At 43.5% G+C, this 26,747-nt stretch overlaps 1 protein-coding gene across 1 annotated transcript in view; it reads left to right on the forward strand.

Annotated features, from left to right (window-relative positions):
* The first annotated feature begins 18,945 nt into the window (after window positions 1-18,945).
* The window catches only part of SLC28A3 (solute carrier family 28 member 3), a 58,877-nt gene continuing 51,075 nt past the window's right edge, over window positions 18,946-26,747 (forward strand). The window contains exon 1 of the mRNA XM_060101632.1: window positions 18,946-19,023. Within this exon, the coding sequence (XP_059957615.1) occupies window positions 18,946-19,023 (78 nt within the window). The remainder of the gene's footprint in view (window positions 19,024-26,747) is intronic.

The raw sequence follows: 26,747 nt of genomic DNA on the forward strand, positions 1-26,747 counted from the left end.
AACTTTAAAAAAGTTGTTGTGAGAATTAAATTCGTGATACTGAATGCCTGTCATAGAGTAAGTGGTCATTATTTCTGTATTCCCATGCTTAGAAACCTTGCTTAGTATCTTGTTGGTGTTGAAGAAAATGAATGAATGAATGAATGAACAAATGAACAGCGGGAATGGTCCAGTACAGTAGAGAGGAATCTAAACGTTGTACATAGCAAGTCCCTGGAGAGATGATAAGCAGTACAGATCCATGGGTCCTCCCCAAAGACTTTTTCTTCTCTTGGTTTCTTGACTCCGCCCTCTCGGGCTCCTCTCCTACCTCACTGCCTGCACCTTCTCAGTCTCTTGAGCAATGGAGGCTTTGCTCAACCTCTTAAGTTCAGAATATCTCAGCAATTTGTCCTAGGAACCTTTTCTTCTCTGTCTTTATACTAGTTGATTTCACTGCGTTCTGTGGCTTTAAATACCATTCAAAGGATCCATGAACTTGGCTGGGGGAAAATATCCTACTTTCACTAATCGCTAACTGAAATTGAGTATTTCTTTCATGAATAAAGGGGTCTGAGTACAATAGTACTGCAGTATCTGTGGCTTTGTCAACAACAGAAATCAGAAACATTTTCCTATTACATTACAATTTTTCCACATATCTAAAGATATCAATTCCCTTTTTATTACTTTGAGATTATGGTTTTTAATTTCTCAGATCTCAGATAATTAATTTAACAGATTTACCTCCTAGATTGGTTATTTACTGTATTAATACAGGAGCATATTATATTATGCTAGTGGTTTTACCAGACTGTCAAAGGGATGCACGACATGAAAAGTTAATCACACCCAGGACTTCTCTGGTGGTGCAGTGGTTGGGAGTCCACCTGCCAATGCGGGGGACGGGGGTTCGGGTCCTGGTCCGGGAGGATCCCACATGCCGCAGAGCAGCTGAGCCCGTGAGCCACACGGCCCACATGCCCGTGCTCGGCAGCAAGGACAAGCCACCGCGATGAGAAGCCAGGGCACTGCAGCGAGGAGTGGCCCCTGCTCGTCGCAACTGGAGAAAACCTATGCACAGCAATGCAGACCCAACGTAGCCAAAAATAAATAAATAAATTTTAAAAAAAAAAAGTTAATCACACCCGATTTAAATGAAGATAAGTCCTAAATATCTACCTTCACCTTTGACTTTGCTCTAGCTCCAGCCTCATAAATTCAGTTCCACTTGGATGTCAAGTAGGCCTCTCAATATGAACAATACAGAAACAGCTCTGGGGCTTCACACTTGCTCCTCTCCCAGTCTCCTCAGGTCTCCTCCCACTTGTTAAAGTCCCAAGTTTTCTTTCTTTTTTGGCCTTGCGGGATCTCAGTTCCCGACCAGGGATGGAACCCGGCCCCTGGCAATGAAAGCACCGAGTCCTAACCACTAGACTGCCAGGGAATTCCCTTAAAGACCAAATTCTAACACCAAGTTAGTGTACTCTACTTTCACTCACCTTCAGAACAGCATCTGAAATTGTCTAGTCAATAAGCTTTAGTAATACAAAAAGCAGTAATAATCCGGATCTCCCCCAGAAAAAGGCAAATGGACTTTTTTTTTTTCAAATGGACTCATAATTGAATTGAAGAAAGGGGCATAATAGGATTGGAATGGCTAGCATGAGCTTCTTCAGCAAATTTCCAAACCAGAAATTTCCCTTAGTAATTACAAGAGAGATTAATTTTTTTTTCCCCAGAGCTGAAAATTTAGATTCTTCTATTGTCTATCCTTTTGAGGTCTACCCTAGGACCTAGGGTGGGACAGATCAGGGTGGGGCAGAGTGGAAGACAGAAACAGGTCCTTTAAAATGGGTTTATCCACGCCCAGCCAGCAGGACTCACAAGGCATTCTCCTTGGCAAGCTGGGGAGTGAACCTGGAGTCTGGCCCTCCATTCAACACACCAGGGAAGAGGCACCGGAGATCATTTGTGGTTCCCATGGTGGGTACAGAGAACAGAATTTCCTTTCCTGAAATGCTTTTATTTGTGTAACTCAAAAAGTGTGCAATGGCCAGTAATCTGAATTAGCCCTGTGACCCTATTTGCAGGTTTATTCTTTTTTTTTTTTTTTTTGCCCGGCATGCGGGATCTTACTTCCTCAATCAGGGATTGAACCCGAGTCCCCTGAAGTGGAAGCAGAGTCCTAACCACTGGACCGCCAGGGAATTCCCTGCAGGTTTATTCTTAAAGGTCAGTCTTGTTTGGGATTAGTTGTTGACAATCAGCTCATTTAACAACTGTTTCTTGAGAGGAAGGAAACTAACATTTATTGAGTGTCTACTCTGTTCCAGGCACTGTGTTGGGGGTTTTAAGTGTGTCTTCCATTTAATCCTCATAATGATATGTCAGAGCTCTTGGGATTAACCTTGGACCATTTTTATCCTGTTCACTCTACATGTCTATACGTAGTCAACTCACATTTCTATCTCCAGCTTGACTTCTGAGGGCCATGATCTGAACTCACTCAAACTTCCTTCACCGCTTCTCCGCATCCACATGCTTAGATGCCCCATGAAGAATCTCAAATATTTCCAAGTCTCTCCTGCCCATCCCAGCCCCCCCAAACCATTAAACTCTAAGATTGTCTATCCCAGTGAATGACAGCGAAATCATCTTTAAGGCTCTATATTTTTTTCGAATTGCCACTACCCATACCTTCTCCTTTACTGAAAATCTCCCAGTGGCTTCCACAGCTCTTAGAATAGAAGGCAGTGGCCTAAAGGGGACACCTCCAAGACTTTTGCTTTGTTTTCTGCCACTCTAGCTTCAAAGACCTAGCAGTTCTAGATTCCTTCCCAATCTAGGAGCTTTATCTCCTCCCCCACTAGAGATTTAACATGAGATTAGTCTTTAAGTTTTTTGCAATTTAATACATTAAAATGGGGCCTTTTTATTTATGCCTAGGCTCTATTATATGTTGTAGCTTTCAGCTTAGTCCCAAAGACATTTTAATTCAGGTACCCTGGTTTAAACCTTGAATACATGGTTTAAAACATGTATTCATATACATGCTTCCTCCCAAACACACCCCTAAATGGGATAATAGTACAAATATTGTTCTGCAACTCACTTTTTTTTTTTACATACTCTGCAGAATCTTTTATGTCAGTTCTTACAGACGTGGCTTATTCTAACTCCTATTTATTCTCTCATGGTATGAACGTACCATAATTCACCATTTCCCCTATAAGCTGCTTTAATGTTTTTCTTTTATTAATCCACCATGAATATCTTTGACCATATGTCCCTGAGGATTTGTGTATTTCTGTAAGATAGATTCTTACAAGTGGAATGTTGGATCATATGAAAAGTGCCTTTTTAAATGTTTATCTGTTCTATCTGCCTGCTCCAAACCAAAGTCTAGAGCTGGAAGAAGTATTAGAGGGCATGTGGTCCATCATGCTTTGTGACAGGGAAGGAATCTTGAAACCAAAAGGTGACAAATGGAGATCAGAACAGGGTTAGGATGAGAGCACAGGACTAGGGATACTGATCTGGAAAGTGGCTCAAAAGGTGATGGGGGAGGTAGGGAGAGGTGGGGAGTGGGCTGGGAATCCAGAGAGAAAGGTGACATCTAGAGAAGCAGCCACCTCCAACCCGGGGGTGGGAGTGGGACAGGAGCACTTGGAATGAAGACAATCAGGCTAGTGAGAGGGTCAAGGCAAGAGCAGTATCGTTAGCAGAGCCAGCGCCCAGAGAAATTAAGGAGAATGAGACCTAGGGATTTGGCCAGGAGGGTTTTTGGTAGAGGGGTCTGATCTGAATACTTATCAATGATGTGTTTGAGATTTTCAACACAGAAACAAGTACCGTTTATTGCCTGTGTACTCATAAAGCCCCTTAAGCCACCCGAGACAGAGGATGAGCCCCGCGGGTCACACAGCCGGCGAGGCCTTGAAGTCTGTTTCTACCCCGCAGGGTTCCCCTTGCCTCCTGCAACGCAGGAAACTGCATGTCTCTTCTGAACCAGTTCCTATGATCAGAAGTCCAAACGGGTCGGCCCTTGCCTCCTGCAACGCAGGAAACTGCATGTCTCTTCTGAACCAGTTCCTATGATCAGAAGTCCAAACGGGTCGGCAAGTCCTCCGCCCCCCGCTTTGAGCCCCCAAAGCCCTATGGGGAGGCCTCACTTAACACCCAAGCTCCACCCACCCGGCCAGACCACGCCCAGCAGGACACGCCCACCCTGAACCACACCCCCTCTGGACCACACCCACAGCCTCCAGCAGACCTGTGACCTAGAGCCCCTAACTGCTTCACTCTCTTGTGTCTATTGCCTGGTACGCACCCTTCTTACTCAAAGGTGTGATGAATTACCTCTATAAGAATTATTAGAAAATGTCTTTTTTCTGGTTCATTATTTTGCACATTCATTCAAAAAACTCACTGAATTCTTAACAGCAAGAGACAGTACCATCTCCCACTAATGGAGAACTTACGGAGGTCTCTGCCTACTGCTAGGATCTGAGGAGAAACATTTGAAAAGACACAGCCTATGCGTCTAAGGATTTCAGAGACTGGCAAAGGAAATAAGGAAAGTAGATAATCACGACAAAGTGCACTTAGCTCTGGGTAAAATACCACTTTGCTAATCTTGTTTAATCCTCACAGCCACAAATAAATCTCAACATATAACAGAGGAATCAATGATACAAATGAAATTAAGTGGAGTGAACTCCACATGTGAGTTTTAAAATTCTCTATATGGCCCCTTCACTCCCTTTTAGCTTAGAATGATTTGGTTGCCCAGATCTCTGTGTCAAAACTTTCTTTTGCTCCTTCCATTGATCTTGCTTTGGTTCTGTATGCATGGAGCGAGTATGCTGCCTTGTGCAAATCATTTAAGGATGCAGAAACTCAATGCAGTATAAAATGAAAATGCAGTATAAGAGGGGTGTGAAAGTTGGAGGTGTATATCTAGGTAGGTATACCTGGGAGGTAGGTGGATCCCAGGAGCCTGGTCCATGTCACCTGGGGCAGCCAGGAAGGCATCACCAAGGAGGAGGCCCTTGAGGGGAGAGGCTTAAAGGGTGGGGTGAGCTTTGCTTGGTGGATTGCAAGTGGACAATAAAGGGGGAGGTGAGGCTCTGGGGGTGATGTTCTATACAGAGAAATCACATGTGCAAAGCACTGTGGGAAAGTGTAGCCTGATCTCAAGGGATCTTTAGCGTGACCTCAAGGAGTTCAGCATGGTTGATCATACTGTTGTTGGGGGATGAAAGATAATGCCATCTGGTGGGCGAGGACCAAGACTACCTACCTGGCTTAGGTTTTTTTTTTTTTTTTCCGTGAGCAATGGGGAACCACTGAAGAATAGTGAGCAAGGGAGTGACATGATGAAATGTCCACATGTGAAATACTTCTTGGGCAGTCACGTAAAGATAAACTAGAATAAGAACTATAGGTAAGAAGTTGGCAAGAAAACTATGGCTATGGTTTAAGTGAGAGGAGGTGAGTGTCTGAAGTGGGCAGGTATTGAAGGTGATTGAGTGTAAGACATGAGAATAAATTAACAACCTAAACTCTCCCCCAAGTTTCCGACATGGGAAGCAGGGTGAATGGCAATGCCACATACAGATGAAAGAAAACAGGAATGGGAACCTGTTTGGGGGTTGATTTCAAGGTTGGTCACACTGAGTTGGAAGTACCTGTGAGATAGCCAAGTGGAGATGTTTCCAAATATGGGTATGGAGCATCTGCCTTCTGCAAACTTGGACTTCATTGGTATCTTTTCCTCACATCCTCCTACTCTCTCTCTACTGGTTCTTATGGGGTCATGGATCTTTAAGAATGATGATGAAAGCTCAAGACGCTTTCTCCAGAAAAGTACATGTGCATAAGAAAATTCCTTCTGTGTTTCTCCTTGATTCTCACACTAGTACCACACTCATAAGAGTTCTGACACCAGATGTCAGATACCAGCTGTGTGTCCTACAATTTAACTCAATTCTGACACTATCTACCTGGAGATAACATCAAATCCCACAGGTTAAGGTCTCAGTCCCACAAGACCTCCCCCCCTCCCATTTCAGATGCCAATCACAAGTCCAGGTTGTCACCTGTGCTTCTGACCAGCACAGGTTCCCACAGCATTTTCATCAGGTTGGATTAATTTGAAAATCCCAAGATTCTCTATGGTTTGGTCTTTCTTGTGGCCAGCCTCCATCCAGAAGCCATCAAGGAGCCCACCCAGAGTTGCCTCAATAGAACAAAAGACTCTCTTAGTGTTTAGGAATTTACAAGAGTTTCAGGAGCTCTGTGCCAGGAAAGGGGAAGGAAGACCAAACACATATGTCTTGTTATAAATCATGATATCACAACATGCATGCAAAATGCTTGGATGCCTTCAGGAGATTCCATTCATAGACCTTATCTGAGAAACCCTGTAAATCACATCCCTGTGTTAGAGTAGGAGGAAGCCCTAGGGACACTAACAAACACCCCACAGATGGGTGGAGGAAAAGGAGTGACAAAGGCAACTAAGAGGGAGTGACCTAGGGAAGAGGGGTACCGGGAAAGGGCAGCGGAAGTCCAGGGTAACTGCAACCAAGGAGGGCCGAGATTCAGCATCAGAATAAGGACTGCTCAGGGTTTAGGGATTTGCAGCAAGGAGTCGCTAGTGACCTCAGTGCGTGAGGATCCTGTAGTGTGATCAGGCACACGATGCCGAGAAGTGACCTGCAGAGGAAGTGGATTTAGTGAGTGTAGCCCCTTCCCTCATTAAGGGTCTGTTCAGATCTGAGGTCATTATCCACAGATTGGCATTGAGTGCCCTGCACACCTGAAATGCTTTCACCTGTGACAAATAACCAATGTTTATTTAGACAGTTCGAGTCTCTTGAGAAATGAAAGTCAGGTTTAAGAATAGAACACTTTGAAGAAAGAGTGCGGAGATCTGAGAAGGCAGTGAGTGGAGAAGAAAAATAGAATGTACGAAGAGACGTGAGTTACAAAGAGAATTGGTTGAGTTGGTCTATGTGGATTGTTGGAGGATGGAGGGAATGAAAAGTACCCACCCAACTGGGAAGGTATCTTGAGACCATTTAATCAACAGATCAGTTTATTACAGTTTAACTTATTCCCAGGGTGGGATCGGGCAGACAATGATCTGGAAGCATTCACAGATGCACTCCACACCACCAAGGGGCCGCTGGGACAATTTTATAGTTAACCCCAGGTATGGGGGTACGTGCTTGGAAACAGGATGTGCTTTCCTGAGTCAAGATGACTGATTGGGTAACTAGTCTCATGGGCACTGGGAATACGTCCGAGAAGGTCCTCATCATTGTTTGGGGACTAATAGAGCACAGAAGCCACCTGGTCCTGATAATTAGTAAACAATATCTATTATCTACCAAGCCACTGACGACAGAGAAGTGATTTACTGCACAGTACAGGCCTGGGTAGGGTCAGCAGAAGGACAGGAAGAACTGTATGGGCCCAAGATGGGGTCAGTTGTGTTAACAGCCATGGGTTCACAAATTTTTTTCCTTTAAAGACTAAATTTTGAGTTATTTTTCTATTCTACATGCGAAGTCAGAAATTAATAAACTTGGGAAAAGTCATTTCACTTACAGGCAATTTACAAATATGATATAATTTTCTCTCAGCAAAGATAGCAGAAATGTGTTTGGTGTATAAACTAAAGGAGAAAAAACATCATTGCTCAACTTTAAAAATATACATGCATTTAAATAACCCACATCTGCAGTGAGGCTAATCCACTGCACATGTAGGTTATAACTGGAAAATGGATGAAAAGAGCAGCAGGAAACAATTTTTTTTAAAGAAAAAACCTTATTGTATAGAAGGGTGTGAAAACAGCCTTGTGCCTTGCTTCTTGGAACTATTGCTTCCTTAGATAAATTACTAATTCTTCTTGGAACAACATGGAAGGGCTCCTTTTTGCTGGATGTCACTGAGTGGACTCAAGCAAATGCCCTGAGCATCCATACTTCAGAGCTTCTCTCCACTTCTGGGTTCCCTGATGCACTCCACACATCAGGCCCACTTTGTGGAAGTCTTCGGGCCTTAGCAGAACTTCCTGGATCAAGATTGCAAAGTTTCTCTGCATTTAGAAAATCCTATCCATCTTTTTTGTTGATTAATTTACAATTATTTATAACTACATTCTCAGTTATAATAACAGTAACAGCTAATGCTTCGATAGTCCTATTTGCCAACCATTAGTGGAAATGCTTTCCATACCAACTCACTCAGTCTAATGAACATATGAATAAAGAGAGGGTGGCTGAGTCGTTGTCCAGGATCGCACAGTTAATAAGTGACAGAGCTGGAAATGAGCCCAGGTAATCTGCTCTTAACCACTACCATCTTGTTCTAATCAATATAGTCACCGCACAGGAAGCACAAGAGCAGAATAATAAACAAACATGTTCCCACCAGCCAGAATTGACAACTAACTTTCAATCCAATTTGCTCTATGACACTTCTTTGTTAAAGAATCCAAATAGTGCACACAGATAAACAATTCTATCACCAAGGCCCCCGTTGGCCACTGAACCAGGCTTCCTTGTCTTGCTCTGAAGAGGCAATCACTGTCACAAATTTAATTCCTATTCTTCCAATCTGATCTGTAGTGATGTCACAGGCACTATCTGGCAAACCAGTTCCCTCTATTATTACCTGATTGCTCCCCATCTCCTGTTTAAGGAACTCTAGGCTGAAAAACCTCCCACCAAAAACATCCTGCACTTGTTTACTTTTGCTTGAGTTACCATTCTTGAACCAGGGACTGAGATAAAGACTACACAGAACTACAAGGACCGATAAGGCTCCATCTGGAGAAGTTTTAATGCTGAGGCTGGGCTGTGTGCAGAATATTCAGATAGGACAGGAGAGAAGCAAAGGGTGCCTTTACAGAAATTTAAAGAGCTGGCCTTCTGTCTGCCCCCAAGGCAAGAGCTCAAGGCAAAATTCTTGGCTTGGTCTCCAGGTCTTTCTCTTGCCTTCCAAGTCCCATAGAGCAAGACATGGATCTTTGTTTTGTTCACTGATGACTCCCAAGTGCCTAAAATAGTGCCTAGTTCATGACAGGCTCTCAGTAAATATTCGTTTGGGAGCTGAAGATGCCAAAAGCAGAAGGGGAACAGTGGGGAAAACTCAAGTCTTCAAGGCAGACAGCCTAGATTGGGTTGTCTGGCTCCAGCAGGTTCCAGCTGTGTGACCCAGGGCACGGTGTTTGTTTAACTTCTGAGGCTCATCTGCTTTTATGGGTCTGGACAGGGAGGGCGCTCCATCGTGGTTCACTGTGGGGACAAAGCCTTTTACCAGGCAGTTCTGCCTGGGGCACCCCCTTGCCCTGTCTGTGCTGTCTGCCAAGGCTGAGCTAAGTCTCCACTCCCTGATGTCCTCCTCACCCCACTCCGGAAGACCAAGACCTCAGTGCTGACAGGCTCCATCGTGGTCAGCTGCCCTCAGTTAGGAGGAACAAAGAGAGGCAGGGCTTGGAATCTGAATTCCTATTCATTTCCTGTGACTACACAGCACAGGGAGAGTTATGGGGAAAACCCAGACTGCAACGGAGAGTGACACACACTGCATGTACTTACGAAGCTCTTACTCAGCCTTGACGTTTCCCTGACTCAAAACAGTCTTGGATGGAGACAAATGAATATAGCCATTTTACAGGACCTGAGCCCCATATTTTACAAAAACAATCACTATACCAAGCTGATAACTTTGTAAGGATTCTTGAACAATTAAATCACTATTTGCCAAACATTGACAATGTGTGAGGCACTGTTGTAGGTGCTGGGAATGCCTCAATGAACAAAACAAAGGTTTCTGCTGTCATGGAGCTTATGGTCTAACAGGCAAGCAGGCAATCAGTGTAGTCAATAAGTACATTGTACTGTTTTATTAGGGGACAGGGCTATGGAATTTTTATTCTGGACTAAGAATTATGATCATAACAAATTTAAAGGATTTAGTGAACAAGTATTTGGAAGGAGTAGAATCAGGGCAGCCCTCGGTTTTACTTTGGATGATGTTAAGAAAAATAGGCCAGTGTCCTGCCCACTGACTGGGGGAAACATCACATTTTATCTCACATGCATTGTGTCCCAGGTTTTAGAACACAGTCATGCTGAATGACACCTTAATACCCTGTTTTGTATCATCTTTCTTCCCCATATGGCCTTCTGTCTCTGCCCCCAAGGCAAGAGCTCAAGGCAAAATTCTTGGCTTGGTCTCCAGGTCTTTATCTTGCCTTCCAAGTCTTAAATGGCACACATTTAAGGTCCCCTCCACCATGCCCACCTCTCTTCCAGGCTCATAGTGAGGAAACTGGAGGTCAGAGCCCTTGAGTGACTGACACTCAGGGCCTGCAGGTGGCTTAACAATGGGAGAGTCTGGAACCTGGTTCCTGACACCTTGATGGGTTCTCATACTTAGCCTGCTGGAAGTCTAGGATCTCATGGGCTGGACTGGGATGAGGACAGGAGAGGGGAGATTATACACAGCAATTACAGCTGTAGTATTTACTACTACAACAACAATAACAACAACAATAGCTAATTTATTGAGTCTTGAAAGTGCCAGGCCCTGGTCCAACAATTTCACAGATATTCTTATTTGGTCCTCACAAAACCCTAAGAGCTCTAGGAAAATGAGGCTCTGAGAGATTTCATACCCTGCTCAAGAGCCCAACCTTGAAGAGGGGAAATAACGGATTAGAACAGGCAGTCTAACTTCAGAGCTCTTGAGAGGAAAGACACCAAGACTTCCACATGCAAAAACAGAAGTGATGTGTACTTCTCGTTGTCCCACGTCAGACGCTCATAATATCTGGTGGACCCACTGAAAACAAATTGCCCATATGCATTGAAACCGGCCTGATCTCTTTATTCTGCTATTTCACTGTCCCCCATGCCAGCATGTCACCTGTGTGCCGTGACCTTGGTTCCATATGATATCCAGCACCCCACCAACTGTCCACTCAGTTATTTAAGACCAGCTGATCATCTTTGCTCAAGAGGTCTCCAAATCATGCTTTTCAAATCCCATCATTCCTTTTATATTTGCTGTTGGCATTATATAATGCATAGCTTCTCATTAGCTGGAGCTATTTGGTTACCTTGAAATGCAGTTCTTGCTGGATGCTGTAAATGCTTACTTTTCTCCTTAACTTTCACAGTAAGGGATTAAACCTGCTTAAGTGGTGATAAATATGAGGGGGTTTTTCTAGAGTATTCTATTCTAAGAATGGTTATGGACGTATGAATTTTCATAGACTTAATGTATTTCCACTATAAACATTGTACTTTTTGATGTTAAAATCATCTTGACTTTGACTACTTTTGAAGCCCTTTTCAGATTATTCTTTTAGATACAACCTCCGGTTTAAAAATTTCCTTTTTGGAAGAAGTCATAGGTGCACCTGTCTGGTTCCTTTTAGGGGGACGGTATTTAGAAGCTGAGAACCAGGACTTTAGAGCCCCTATATAGCTGTGCTGTCTCTGTGCTGCCTCCAGACCAGGCCCTGTGCTGGCACAGGGGATTCTGTGGCACACAAGACAGTCTGTGCCCTCAACTAGAGGGGGTCTGGCAAGAAGATTGGGTGGTCTAGGGCAGCAACCCTGAGCAGCTGAGAGCTGAACAATGAGAATGAACCAGTCCAGGGGCTACTCCAACTTCAAGTAAAAATGTTCCGAGGCCAGAACAGAGTCCCGAGGTCCTGGAAGATTTGTGAGCAAGAAAGAGAGTAGAACAAAATGAGGGGAAGCCCAGGAGGTCTGCCTGGGTCCTCCTGTAACAGGACAATGACGAACAATATCTCAGTACGTGCAATCCTCACAAGAGGACGCTGGGAATAGGATTTCTTGTTTTGCTTTTAGTAACTAAAATTTGTATTGAGTGAATGAATGGAAGTTACCCAGAATGATTGGTTTTGATGAGTGTGAAATAATGCTAATGAACACTAACAAAGCAAATGATAAGTAACAAACCACACTGAACAGAAAAACTCAGAAACCAAGGTTTTCTTGCTTACTTTTACATAGTTTTGTGTGTTTGTGATTGTGATTGTTACATTGCATAAGTAGGACATAGTCCTTTCCTGCTCAGATTGTTTCCAGCACAGTAGATTGAGTAGAATTCAATATCAATATTTCCCAGCATTCACAAATAATACTGCAACTTCCAGATGTTCTACCAACTGATGTAAGAGCCCTGACACTATCTCAAGCTTCTGCCAATACGTGAACTAACTAGATAGTGATGGGTGAGGCTGAAAATGAGAGCTCAAGATGTGGTTTAAACATTTACTTTTAGACTTAGAGCAACTTTTAAGGACAACTTACAACTTTGGGGGTATGTCCTTAAGTTTTTAAAATTCAATGTCACTGACAATTACTTGGCATCTCTATAATTCTGAGTCACATAGCTTGACCTAGTAATGACAAATCTTACAGTTTTAGGGATATGTTATATAAGAGGAAACCCCTATACCAAAAACCTTAAGCTTTTTAGGTAGCAGAATCTTTGTTGTTGTTATTAATAAATCCATCCCAACTCTGAACATAAATAATAAAATGTGTATAGAATCTGTATTTAACAACATGGGGGGAAATATGTGGGATAATATATAGTTTCAGAGATGTAAAAAATATACATTAGGGTTTCTGGGGAATTCCCTGGCAGTCCAGTGGTTAGGACTCTGTGCTTTCACTGCCGAGGGTGCAGGTTCAATCCTGGTCAAGGAACTAAGATCCCGCAAGCCACGTGGCACAGTCAAATAAAGAAATAAATTAGGGTTTCTGGGGCAGTGAGTGGGCAGGCTGGGGTTGGGGGTGGGTGCTGAGTGTTCTGATGACACCTGGCTCTGTCTGCTGGCCGCAGCCCCACAGCTCTACTTCTTCAAAGGGGGATATGAGACCTTCTAACTGGAATATCCTGAGTGTTGCATGGATATAAAACCCATTTCACAAGAGAAGATTGAAACTAAGAGTGCCCTCATTAGACCGAGTGAGAAACCAGTGCCCACTTCAGCTATAGGCCAGCTTCTGAGCAGAGCAGCCCTGTTGCAATCCTTCTATTCTTCAAGCTTGGTGGCAGGAGATGTCAGGAGGAAAATGGTACCTACTGTATATTCTGGGTCAGTGGCATTGAAAACGGTCATTTTCACAACTTCCTCTCCTTATATGTGCCTGTCTCATCTCTTGTGACACTTGTTTTCTTCCCTGCCCCTGGGAGTAGTCTTCAATATATTGACTTCTGAGGTTCGCAGATTTCACAATTTGATACTATTTTTTCTGTCTATAAGCCATTTCTCCTGGAGAAAAGGAAATTTCTTAAAATCCATACGGATGTGAAGAAAAGCAGTATGCTATTGGTTGTTCTTTTTTACAGTGCAAAATAAAAAGAGAAAAAATATATATATATATATATAAATTAACAATTTCCCTGCCCACACACATAACTGACAAGGAGGTTAAGTTTATAATTTGCATATATGAATAATTCACAAAACGTCTTTCTGTATCTTTTTTACTTTGATATAATTTCAAACTTATAGAAAACTTTCAAGTATAACAGAAACTCTCATCATTTAATCAGATTCACCATTAACATAATGCCTCATTTGCTTTATTTATTCTCTCTCATCTCACATACATTTACATGCTGCTTTGTTTCTGAACCATTTGGGAATAAATACAGACATCATACTCTTTTATTCCTACATACTCCAATGTCTATTTTGTGAGGACGTTCTCTTGCATAACAACAGTAACATTATCAAGATGAGGAAATTTGAGATTGATACATTACTATGACCAAAATTCAAATTTGGTCAATTGTCCCTACACTGTCCTATAAATTATAACAAAGCTTTCCCTTGGTCCAGGACTCATTCCAGGATGATGTGTTGCATTTATCTGTCAAATATCTTTGGTATTCTGTAATCTGGAATGGTCCTCTGGCTTCTTTGTCTTTTATGACCATAACAATTTTGAGGAATACAGGCCATTTATTTTATAAAACGTCCCTCAATTGGCCCTAATGTCTTTCTGATTAGACTCAGGTTATACATTTGGGACAATAATACCACAGAAATGATGTTGTGTCCTGCTCAGTGCATCTTATCAAGAGGCACAGAATGTCACTTTTCCCCATTTTTGCTGACCGTTTGGGTAAGGTGATGTCTTCCAGTTTTCACCATTATAAAGTTCTCGTATTCTTTTTCTTTGATTAATATGTAACTTGTGGGGTGACACTAAGAGACATGTAAATGTCCTTCTCATCAAATTCTGCCAGCCACTAGCTTTAGCATCCATTCATGATTCTTGCCATCATGGTAGCAAAATGGTGAAGAAAACATATTTGAGCTTTCTCTTTCTCATATTTCTCTCTTTCTCATATTTCTCTTTTCCAGAGATTGCAGGAATTTTTTTCCAGTAGCAGCCTTATTTAGCTGACCATTCAAAACCACCCACCATTATCTCACAAACTGTGTCTTGTTTTCTCATCTGTGAAAAGGGACAAAGAATGTTTCCCCTAGGTTGCCTTTTGGGGCAGCTGCTGGCAGGTTTGCCCTGGAATCTTGAGTGTATGCATTCTTCCTACACAGCACCAGGCACTTACCATGTGGTACCGCATCAAACCCACCCAGCAGGCCTGTTATAAGGTAGGCACAACTATGAATCTTGTTTTGCAGGTAACAACAGATGTTTAGAGAGGACACCTGTGAGTAACTTGCCTGAGGTTCCAGCTAGTTAGCTTTAGTAAGAGGCAGAGCCTGGGTTGGCAGCTAGACTGAGTCCAGAGCCTACATGCTTAACTGCTACCTTATACTCATCCAAAACAGACTCATGGCTTGCTCGTGGCAGGGCCAAGAGTAGGATGAGCTGGGCAAGGTGCCTGGGGTGCAAAATTTAAGAAGGCTCTCATTCTCATGTCCTGACCCTGTGCCCGCATTACACTGAGAGTGAGTGTCCCTTAAAATGTGCACCCTAGGCTCACTTCGCCATCCTCCCAGTCCTGGTTCTTGGGGAGGGCTGGCCAGTGGGAATTGGCCTCCGTCACAGTTCATTGTACAGCTCACATATATTCCTGGGATACCTGGGAAGATAGGAATTTTCCAGCTTCTCCCTTTGGTCAATGGACAAGCTATTCAGCCTTGAGCCTGATCTGTTTTAAGCAATGCTAAGCACAGAGACTACGATGAATACCATCCCTGCCCTCCTATAGCTTGCAGGTCCAAACATTCACTTCCAGTGGAATCAATATGACAGGTCAACCCTTGGGCCTTCTTAAGAATCACCTCAATGTGCATTGGCACATTTTTTGAGGATTTCAAAGTACACAAGTGGATTAAACTCTGCTGTCTTGACAACCTCATTGTTTTCCCATTTTATTAACCTTTTTGCATTTATCTTGGTTATCGTTTGCTTTCCCCACTAACAGAATGAATACTTTGGGGTATTAACTCAGTTGTGCTTCCCTTGGGCTTTATTTCCTTTCAGAACTTAGCTCTTGACAGGAACAGGTTTCAGAGGCATGGGCGCAAATTACAACGTTGCCACTTAGTAGTTATGTTCTTGGAAAAGTCAGTTTGTCCCCTGAGACTCAAGTGTTTCATTGGTCCACCAATGTGCCAAGATCATCTTTCCCAGGATTCTAAGTAAAGTGATACAGACGCCAAGTAATCTTAAATCACAGGTGCCATTACTCAGGCAGCAGATGCTGTGCCTGGCCTTTCCTAGTACCAACTGTAGAGTGGGGGGTGTTGAAAAGCAAAATCTAACTACAAATCTAACTACAAAATCTAACTATTTTGTTGGGAAAACATCCCGAAGTATTTTCTATTTCGAATACACATTATTACTTTTTTTCTTTCTTGGATGATCTGAAAAATTCAAGTTGGTTAATCAGATTAAGCTTTGCAGCCGTACCAGGATTACATTTTTGGTTTATTAAACTACTTCAAGATGTATTTTTAAAATGTTATTCTGTAGTACGTGAAATGTCCTTCCACAGAGGACAGTGGGAGCAGAGAAAAATTATGAAACATATAATACATTGTTCTCAACATAGGACAATTTTTTTTTTTTTTTTTTTTTGTGGTACGCGGGCCTCTCACTGTTGTGGCCTCTCCCGTTGCGGAGCACAGGCTCCGGACGCGCAGGCTCAATGGCCGTGGCTCACGGGCCCAGTCGCTCCGCGGCATGTGAGATCTTCCCAGACCGGGGCACGAACCCGTGTCCCCTGCATCAGCAGGCGGACTCTCAACCACTGCACCACCAGGGAAGCCCGGGACAATTTTTTAAAATTCATTTTACTCTTTTTGGAAACACTGTCACCAAAAGGAAAAGAATGACCTCACTATAGAACTACATGTATGAAGCAAGACCTACTGTCATGTATTTATAATTTTTTTACTTTCACAGTTTTAATAAATTTGAAGGGGGTGGGGAGGTTTTTCACTAATGGGTTTGTATATATACAGCCCATGGGTTTTTGGTCTAAAAGCCAACTCTTAGGGAATGGAATAGGACATAGAAATCGTTTGATTAAAAAGTCTAGTGATTCAGTTGCTACTCAATGGTTGCAAAGTTTAAAACTGAGTTTGAGGGACCCTGCAATGAAAATAGCTCAGACACAGAGGAGTTAAGAGACAGTTTCTCAGGCCTTGGCTCAGTTATTCCTTACAAATAACGATTCTGCATGACTAGGGAATGATTTAATATGCAGTCTTGGAAAGTTGAAAGGTGATTTTCTGGTCACAATTTCTATTTCCAAATTGGGTAAAATGAGCCATCGCTTCTACCAAGGTACCATCATTTCTAGTGATAGTCCCATGAATCAAGTTAATTCTTGTGCTGCCAGGAAAGTTGGAATTTTCATTAGTTCTAAAAACTCTTAACCATAGGTTTCAGATAGGTAGCATTTTTATTTTTTTATTTTTATTTTTTGCAGTACGTGGGCCTCTCACTGTTGTGACCTCTCCCGTTGCAGAGCACAGGCTCTGGACGCACAGGCTCAGCAGCCATGGCTCACGGGCCCAGCCGCTCCGTGGCATGTGGGATCTTCCCGGACCGGGGAACAAACCCGTGTCTCCTGCATCAGCAGGCGGACTCCCAACCACTGCGCCACCAGGGAAGCCCAGATAGGTAGCATTTTAAGTTAAAACTTCTCTGGAAATGACCATCTTTTTTTTTTGCATTTTAGCATCCAAGTTGCATGTGCAATTTGCTCTAATTTTTCCTGTTAGCTGTTATTGCTGGAGAATGAAATGGGCAGGTCATTGTGTCTTTTAATCAACGCTGTAGTGTGATCTTGCTTGCACCATGACCTGCTCTCAAACATGCTTGTATCTTTACAAACATACTGTCTGTAGCCTAGGGGCAGAGAAAACATAGGATTGTTGCATTTTAAAAGGTTCATATAACAATATCTGCAAGAATGTCAGACATTTGAGTTACGTTTCTGCAATTACAGCCATAAATACAAGAATGAAGGTTTTTCTTTTTCTCTGGAGAATAAGGATCCTCCCTAACCTTAAACTAGATTGAGTCTTGAGCAGCCATAGACAATACATAAATGAATGGGCATGTTTGTGTTCCCACAAAATTTCATTTATGGACGCTGAAATTTGAATTTCATAGGGTTTACTTGTGTCATGAAATATTCATCCTTTTGATTTTTTTCAACCATTTTAAAAGCTAGAAACCATTCTTAGCTCTGCGGCTGCATAAAAACAGGCAGCAGGCTGGGTTTAGCTCTTAAGCTGAGTTGTAGTTTCCTGTAGTAAGTGGCAGAGTCAGGATTTGAACCCAGGCAGTATGGGTCCAGTGAGCTCTTAACATATATATTATATATTATATTATATGTAATACATATATGTTAACATATATATATTTAATATGATGATAATGATAGTAAATCACGCTCTTTATAGAAAATCTAGCAAAGGATGAAAGAGAAAATAGCAACCACCCACAAAAACACAACCCAGAAATAACCACTAGTAATATTTGATGTTTTCTTTCCATTCTTTTGTCTACTCTATGCAGTATTTAGTTTATAAATTTTAGTTTTTCATTTATAAACATTTTTCACATTTCCACACAGGCCACACAATTATAATAATTAATGGATACGTGAGAGTTCATTTTAAATGTACTAGGGGAAATTGTTATTTTGAAAAAAATCCTACAGCTAATAATTTCATAAAGCAAAGAATCTTTTGATTAAGTTAGTCACTTTTCATTTACCTGCCACATCTTTGCATTTCTAGGAGTTGGATTTTTTAAAAGCAACCTTGATCGCGGACAGTAGTAAAAAGGCTTTGGAATCCACCAGACCTGAATTTGACTTCTCACTGACCCTTTATTGGCCAAATGGCCCTGGGCAAACAGTCAGTTTTTGTTAATCTGAGGTGTCAACTGAGGTGATGGTCAGGGACACCTCAGTTTTCCCTTGTTCCGAAGAGAAACCAAGACCACTATATATAATGTCCCAAGCAGGGACCTAGCACAGAATCCTGGTCACTTGGTAGCAGCCAGTCCTTATGTTCCCTGCCACCAACCATTCCCAGTGCCCAGCACCAGCACAGGAAATAGATTCCCTTCCCTCAAGACTGCAGAGAAAATGTCCTTTTCTGCTTTGAGCAGCACAGGAGTCTTCTTCCTGGAGTGAATATGGGCCCGCAGGAATGAGGATAATGAGAAGGATTAATGAGGTGGGTGGACCTGATCTGGAAGTGCCCACCCCGCCCCTTGCCACTCCTGCCTCACCCCAACCAGGAGACTTTGATCGTAGTTTCCAAACTGAAGCAGTGTCCAGGTTCCTACAATAGCAGGTGGCATCCTGACCTAAGCAGAGGCGGGGTTCTATTTCACAGGTACAGGGGATCTCCAGCCCAAACATCTGAAAAGAATTCGGAGCCCAGCCAAATCCATGAGCGGCAAAAAGTCTTTGGAGCTGCAGAGGACGGCAGGGCTCACAGCCGAGGGCTGCAGCAACACTGGCTTTCAGGTGAGCAGACCTTTCATCTTGTTTAAGTCCAAGTAAATGGAAGTAATGCTCTTTCCTTGCCTTTCTGGCAAGTTTCTTAACTACAGCAGAGAGATTCTTGGAACACAATAAGATTTTTAATGGCACTCTTTAAGCCTATTATTTTTCCTTCTTGGGTTCTTCTCAGGTTGACAAACCTGATAAGTTTCTTAACCGAAACTGTTTTGGTCCCTGCCACTTAAAGACAAGAATGTCCTCTCCTACTTGTGTTTAGGGCTCATACGGCACAGATATAGTTTTTTTTTTTTTTTTAATGTATTTATTTATTTATTTTTGGCTGTGTTGGGTCTTCATTGCGATGCGCAGGCTTCTCCTTACATTGGCTTCTCTTGTTGCAGAGCACGGGCTCTAGAGCACAGGTTCAGTAGTTGTGGCGCAGGGGCTTAGTTGCTCCATGGCATGTGGGATCTTCCCGGACCAGGGCTCGAACCCGTGTCCCCTGCATCGGCAGGCGGATTCTTAACCACTGCGCCACCAGGGAAGTCCATGGATATGGTATTTACCTACAGACATTTTCCCAAAGAACTGGTGAGAGGGGAAGAATGGGGAAGAATCCAGGTCCTGGATGTAGTTAGCACCTCAGGGTCCCTTTCTCTTAAACCAGGTCTCAGAGCCCCTCTCAGATGGTGGCCTGGGTACCTGCGCTGCTGCGGGGGGCAGGTACCCAAATCATCTCATGTCATCATCCAAAACTCACTGAGTGATTAACACTGCTTGGCCCAGGGCTAGGTGCCACAGAAGTCCTGTCACCATAAATCACCAGGCTTTTTTCTGACTGGGTCTGGGATGGGGGTTTTTCAGGGCTGTACCCAAGTATACTTCTTTTTTTTTTTTTTTTAAAGCACTGAAGTAGCTTACTTCCCTGCCTCGAATTAGAATGATATATATATTTATTTATTTATTTATTTATTTATCTATTTATGTCTGTGTTGGGTCTTCGTTTCTGTGCGAGGGCCTTCTCCAGCTGTGGCAAACGGGGGCCACTCTTCATCGTGGTGCGCGGGCCTCTCACTATTGCAGCCTCTCTTGCCGCGGAGCACAGGCTCCAGACGTGCAGGCTCAGTAATTGTGGCTCACGGGCCTAGTTGCTCTGCGGCATGTGGGATCCTCCCAGACCAGGGCTCGAACTCATGTCCCCTGAATTGGTAGGCAGACTCTCAACCACTGCACTACCAGGGAAGCCCCCAAGTATACTTCTTTTCCTAACCTGACACTCAACATGGGAAGCTCACATGAGCAGGTGTCAGCAATCCCCTGGGCTTCAGCTTCAATAAACAGGCAGAACAAATGCTTAGGCACTAACAAAGAAAGGAATAAGGAAGGTAAAAGGGCTTTGTCTGGTTTTTGTATCAGGGTGATGGTGGCCTCATAGAATGAGTTTGGGAGTGTTCCTTCCTCTGGAATTTTTAGGAAAAGTTTGAGCAGGATGGGTGTTAGCTCTTCTCTAAATGTTTGATAGAATTCACCTGTGAAGCCATCTGGTCCTGGACTTATGTTTGTTGGAAGATTTTTTTTTTTTTTTCCGGCACGCAGGCCTCTCACTGTTGTGGCCTCTCCCGTTGTGGAGCACAAGCTCCGGATGCGCAGGCTCAGCGGCCATGGCTCATGGGCCTAGCTGCTCTGCAGCATGTGGGATCCTCCTGGACCAGGGCACGAACCCATGTCCCCTGCATCGGCAGGCAGACTCTCAACCACTGCGCCACCAGGGAAGCCCTTATCTCCTTTTTAAAATAGTATATAAGCCTCTGAGTCTTACTGCTTCTTTGGGATGTTCCCTTCTTTCCTGTGAAGCCTTCTTTTCTGTGACTTTTATGTGTACAAAAAATTAAAAATATTAATAAATATTTTATTAATATGCCTTTGCTCCTGTTTATCTGCCATTTGTCAGTTTAATTCACAGACCTCAGGAACTGAACATTAGAGGGTAGAGGGTAAGATTTTTCCTCCCCTACACTTATAATCTATGAGATGAGCATGACTGTGACACATGCACAGACAACTAAACCAAAGATCAAGGAAGCTACAATAACTTGTGAGTAGAAGACTCAGGACTTGAATCAACTTGAGTCAAAGCCCTTTTACCTTCCTTATTCCTTTCTTTGTTAGTGCCTAAGCATTTGTTCTGCCTATTTATTGAAGCTGAAGCCCAGGGGATTGCTGACACCTGCTCATGTGAGCTTCCCATGTTGAGTGTCAGGTTAGGAAAAGAAGTATACTTGGGGGCTTCCCTGGTAGTGCAGTGGTTGAGAGTCTGCCTACCAATTCAGGGGACATGAGTTCGAGCCCTGGTCTGGGAGGATCCCACATGCCGCAGAGCAACTAGGCCCGTGAGCCACAATTACTGAGCCTGCACGTCTGGAGCCTGTGCTCCGCGGCAAGAGAGGCTGCAATAGTGAGAGGCCCGCGCACCACGATGAAGAGTGGCCCCCGTTTGCCACAGCTGGAGAAGGCCCTCGCACAGAAACGAAGACCCAACACAGACATAAATAGATAAATAAATAAATATATATATCATTCTAATTCGAGGCAGGGAAGTAAGCTACTTCAGTGCTTTAAAAAAAAAAAAAAGAAGTATACTTGGGTACAGCCCTGAAAAACCCCCATCCCAGACCCAGTCAGAAAAAAGCCTGGTGATTTATGGTGACAGGACTTCTGTGGCACCTAGCCCTGGGCCAAGCAGTGTTAATCACTCAGTGAGTTTTGGATGATGACATGAGATGATTTGGGTACCTGCCCCCCGCAGCAGCGCAGGTACCCAGGCCACCATCTGAGAGGGGCTCTGAGACCTGGTTTAAGAGAAAGGGACCCTGAGGTGCTAACTACATCCAGGCAAAAAAAAAAAAGGAGATAAATTGTGGAGAAGTGACTAGACAAAGGAAAGAGTGGTTGGGCTTTTAGGGCAAATAAATTGTGGGAAAGTGATGAGGAAATATATGGAGGTAACTACTGGAAGATAAGGTTTGACCATGAGGTATCTCCTCGCCATCTCTGTCTTCAGTGACAATGGTTGTTCTCTGTCTGTTATGGGGAGGGCAACACTCGCACGAGGGAAAGTTATGCCCTGTTTTTAAGCAGATAGAGAAAGAGCAGAGATATCTTCTAAGAATTATTTTGAACTGAAGGCAAATGAGAAAAGGCAGACACAGAAAGAGCTCTCGGCTCTTCCTCTATCCGCTTAAATATGGCACATTTAAGCCAAAGTGGCATATTTGGAGTGGCATATCCTGATCGCCATCATAAGTGAGAAAAAAGCATAAAGCAGGGAGCCTTTTCTTTTTTTCTTTTTTTTGCAGTACGCGGGCCTCTCACTGTTGTGGCCTCTCCTGTCATGGAGCACAGGCTCCAGACACGCAGGCTCAGTGGCCATGGCTCATGGGCCCAGCCGCTCCGTGGCATGTGGGATCTTCCCAGACCGGGGCATGAACCCGTGTCCCCTGCATCAGCAGGCGGACTCTCAACCACTGCGCCACCAGGGAAGCCCACAGGGAGCCTTTTCTGATTGAAAAGAATGGAAGGGATGGAATGGGATAAAGGGTCAAAGTGAATATGGCAGCAAGAGAAAGGCATCTGCAATGGAGAAGGGTACCTGTTGCCAGCAGTTGGCTGCCCGTGGTCAGTGAGCAAGACACAGAGCCCCCAAAAGCCACCCTGTTTTCTATCCCTCACACTCTTCTCCCACAGCAGAGCATCTCCAGGCCTCAGGGTGCAGAGCAGTGCCTCTCAAACCCAGCAGAGTACCACACACCAGTACCAACAAGCGTTGACCAGGTTATTCGTCCAGTGTTTCTCCTTCAACGAGAATTTCCAGAGACACGTATTTACTCAGCAAGATTGTTAACTGCCCCCTGGATGTGGCCACTGCTAGAGAGGGAGATGAGTTCAAGAAGGAATAATATGCTAATCTTGCATCACAGATGTTCGGAGAACATCAGTTAGGGCTCAAGGGTGGGCAGGGATTTCCCAGTTGAACAGGGAGGGGCATCAGCAGAGCATCACAAATAAAGAGAACTATCTACCCAGGCCCAGGGGCCTGAAAGAGCCTGTGTGCTTGGGGTAGAGAAGATTCGGAGCTGGGGCTGGGGAGTAGGGAAAGGGGGCAGGCTGGCGTCAGATCATGTGGCCTAGGCATTTGAGAAGGAAGCAATCAAAATCTACACTCTCGGGAATTCCCTGGAGGTCCAGTGGTTAGGACTCCACACTTTCACTGCTGAGGGCCCAGGTTCAATCCCTGGTGGAGGAACAAAGATCCCGCAAGCCACGCAGTGCAGCCAAAAAAAAAAAAAAATCTACACTATCAAATCATTAAAGTACTCTACTAGCCCTGTTAAAGATGGACAAAAAATGGAAAGAGATTTGTGTGTGGTTGGGACACCAGTTAGGAGGTTAGTGTGATGATCAGAAGTAGGTTAGAGGCGGTGGAAACTGACGCTGGGGGAAAGTACTTGTGCTCCTAAGAGGCCGCTGCAGTGGAATTGGGCAGAGTCAGAGCTGCTCTGCCTGTGAAAATTTCCACGTCCTCCTCTGTAATATATGCAAAAAATATATGTTTTTAAAAATGCTGTCTTAGTTCACTCAGGCTGCTGTAACAAAATATCTCAGACTGGGTGGCTTATAAACAGAAACATATTTTTCACAGTTCTGGAGGCCGGGAGGTCCAAGATCACGGCATCAGCAAATTCTGTCTGGTGAGAGCCCCATCCTCACGTGGCCACAAATGCAAGGGAGCTCTCTGGGCTTTTGTCTGTCTGTTTGGCCACACTGCACAGCTTTGGATCTTAGTTCCCCAACCAGGAATTAAACCCGTGCCCTCAGCAGTGAAAGCATGGAGTCCTAACCACTGGACCACCAGGGAAGTCCCTCTGGGGTCTTTTTTATAAAGGCACTAAACCCATTTATGAAGGCCCTTCCCTCATGACCTAAGCACCTCCCAAAGGCCCCACCTCCTAATACACCATGCGGGGCATGACATTTTCAAAACAGGAATTTGGCAGGGGGCGTGGTGTGTGGACACAAACATTCAGACCATAGCAAGTGCCTAGCACAGTGTGAACATAGTAGCAGTAGCTCTTGGTGCCAGGACAGATTAAAGTCCACATTTCTAGCTTGAGATATCCACTTGGAAGTGATTCCCTTTACGTAGATAGGAAATCTAGGAATCAGGTTGGAGCAAGGAAAAGAATGACTTCATTTTGAGGCTGCTGGTTGAAATTAAGATGATGCTGAACATCCAGATAGAGATGGAAATGGAGCAGGAAGCTTTAGGCACACCTGCACCTGGAGCCTGGAAGGGGACGTTATACGTTTGGGGGCTGTTAGCACAGAGGTGGCCAGGGTGTGGACGAGACCACGGGGAGGGAAACCTGGGAAGCACCAGTGTTTCAGGAGCAGCAAAGTCAGAGAAGTCAGAGGATGAAACAGAGAAGCCAGAGGGAAAGAGAGGATGGAACCAGAGGAGGAAAGGTCTGGGGAAGCAGAGGGGAAAGAGAACCACAAGGTGAACAGCAAAGACCCCTCCGTGGAATGGAGGAGACACGTTCATCTGATTTGCTAATTAGGATATTACTGGTGACCGGGGCTGAGGGCCGGGACAGTCTGTGTTTTAAGTGGGAGTTAAGAGACTGGAGAAAATGAGAACAGAAAGGACATTCCTCTGGCAGAGAGGAGAGGAGAGAAGAGGGACAGGCTCGGGAGAGGCAAGATGGAAATTGTAGGCAGGGTTTTTCTTATCATTGTAAATGATCACATGCAGAAAAACACATAAAACCAAATAGACAACATATTATAAAGTGCCACCCAGGTCAAGAAATAGGACATTGCCCTCTTTCAGCTCGGACACCCCTGCCCTGAACAGTCTGTTCAACTGCCCCCCTCCCTCAGGGATAATAAGGTTCCCAACTTTGTGGTAATTACTTTGCCGTTTTGCCTTATGCCTTAACTTCTAATTATGAATCCTTAAACACTGCCTTTGCCTGTTTTTGAACTTTATGTAAATAGAAAATTTCAAGAAAAATTATTGCTTCTTTTAAAACATTTATATGGAATTAGGTAAGATGAATCATTTCGTATCTGGCTTCTTTTGCTCAGTTTTATATTTCTAAGATTCAGCCATAGTACTGTGTGTAACCAGAGTTCATCCAATTTCCTTGATACACAGTATTCTCCGTCAATACTACACAATTTATCTATTTTACTGTCAGTGGACTTTGCCTCGTTAAGTTTGGAGCATTGGGGAACTTCAAAATAACAAAGGCAGCTATGAATATTCTTGTACGTGTCTCCTGGTGAATAACACTTTTATTTTGGGATTATACTTAGGAGTGGAATTACTAGGTCATTGGGAATACATATACACTTTCAACTTTGATAATAATTCCAGACTGGTTTCCTAAGTGGTTTTACCAGTTTATACTCCCATCCACAGAGTGTGAGTTCCTATTACTCCATAGGCTCACCAACATTTATTGGGTTTGTTAATTTCAGTGATTCTGGTAGGTGTATAGCCATATATTAGGGAGGTTTGATTTTAATTTTCCTGTGTTATTGGCCATTAGATGCCTACTTTATGAAATAATTGCTCAAGTCTCTTGTCTATTTTCTCTACTGGATTTTGTCTTTTCCCTATTGATTTGAAAGAGTTCTCTTTCAAAATGAAAGTCTTCTATCACTCTGAAACTCTCTTCTGCTCTTTAACATTTTGAGAAACAAAAGTTAATTATACTGAAGCCCCATTTATCAGGTGTTTGTTTTATATATCCTGTTTAAGAAATCACTTTCTACCCTGCAAGATCATGAAGATACCCTCTCATATTTTCTGTAAGCTTGTTCTTGCTTTCTACATTGAGGCCTCTAGTCCCTCTGAAACTGATTTTTATGTATTGTGTAAGATGAGAGTCAAGTTTTCTGTGTTTCTACATGGACATTCAATTATTTCACCATCACTTCAAAAAGAAAAACCTTTTCTTCATCTGACAAATACCGCAAATTCCAAGAGTCTATCTTTGGGGTAAGTTTTTTTAGAATAGGGCAACTGAAAGATTTTTTTCAAACTCAAAGAAGGGGAAAGGATCCAGAGAAAAGGAAGAGATGAAAATTGACAGCAGGAGAGGTGGGATAAAACTCAGAACTTCTAAGGGTGAAAATCCAGACAAGTTTTTGAACGAACCTCTTTCCTGAAGCGTGTCCCTTAGAATCCCAGCACAAGTGTCCTCCTGCCCATGAGTAAACATTGATCTTGCCATGAGTGGCCATTAGAGGCACAGGGCCCATCCTTGCTCTGACGTCGGTTGGGTAGGACCCACTTATGAACGTCCTGAGAGAGCCCTAGACTGGAATTGTGCCTCTACTCTACACATACACGGAGGAAGGCTGCCTCACTCCATGATTCACCTGGTGAGTCAGTCAGGTTTGGAGAGATTGTTAAATGGAGCTCAAAATTTGGGAGGTCATATAAGTGCTGGAAAGTTGGCATAGACTTTGAACCCAGATTCTTTGAATATATAAGTTCTGAGGTTGGAAGAGTACTGTTTCTTCAACACATTAATCAGGGAGGTCAGCATGAATCACACTCAGATAACTGAGTATGTTTACACATAGCTCAGGACAAGCTTGGCTAGAGCTATCTAGATGCTTTTTTTGTCCCCACAAGTAAATTAAGACACGGAAAATGCATGACAATAGAGTTGCCA

This window comes from Mesoplodon densirostris, chromosome 6 (genome assembly GCF_025265405.1).
Source record: "Mesoplodon densirostris isolate mMesDen1 chromosome 6, mMesDen1 primary haplotype, whole genome shotgun sequence".
Lineage (NCBI taxonomy): Eukaryota > Metazoa > Chordata > Mammalia > Artiodactyla > Ziphiidae > Mesoplodon > Mesoplodon densirostris.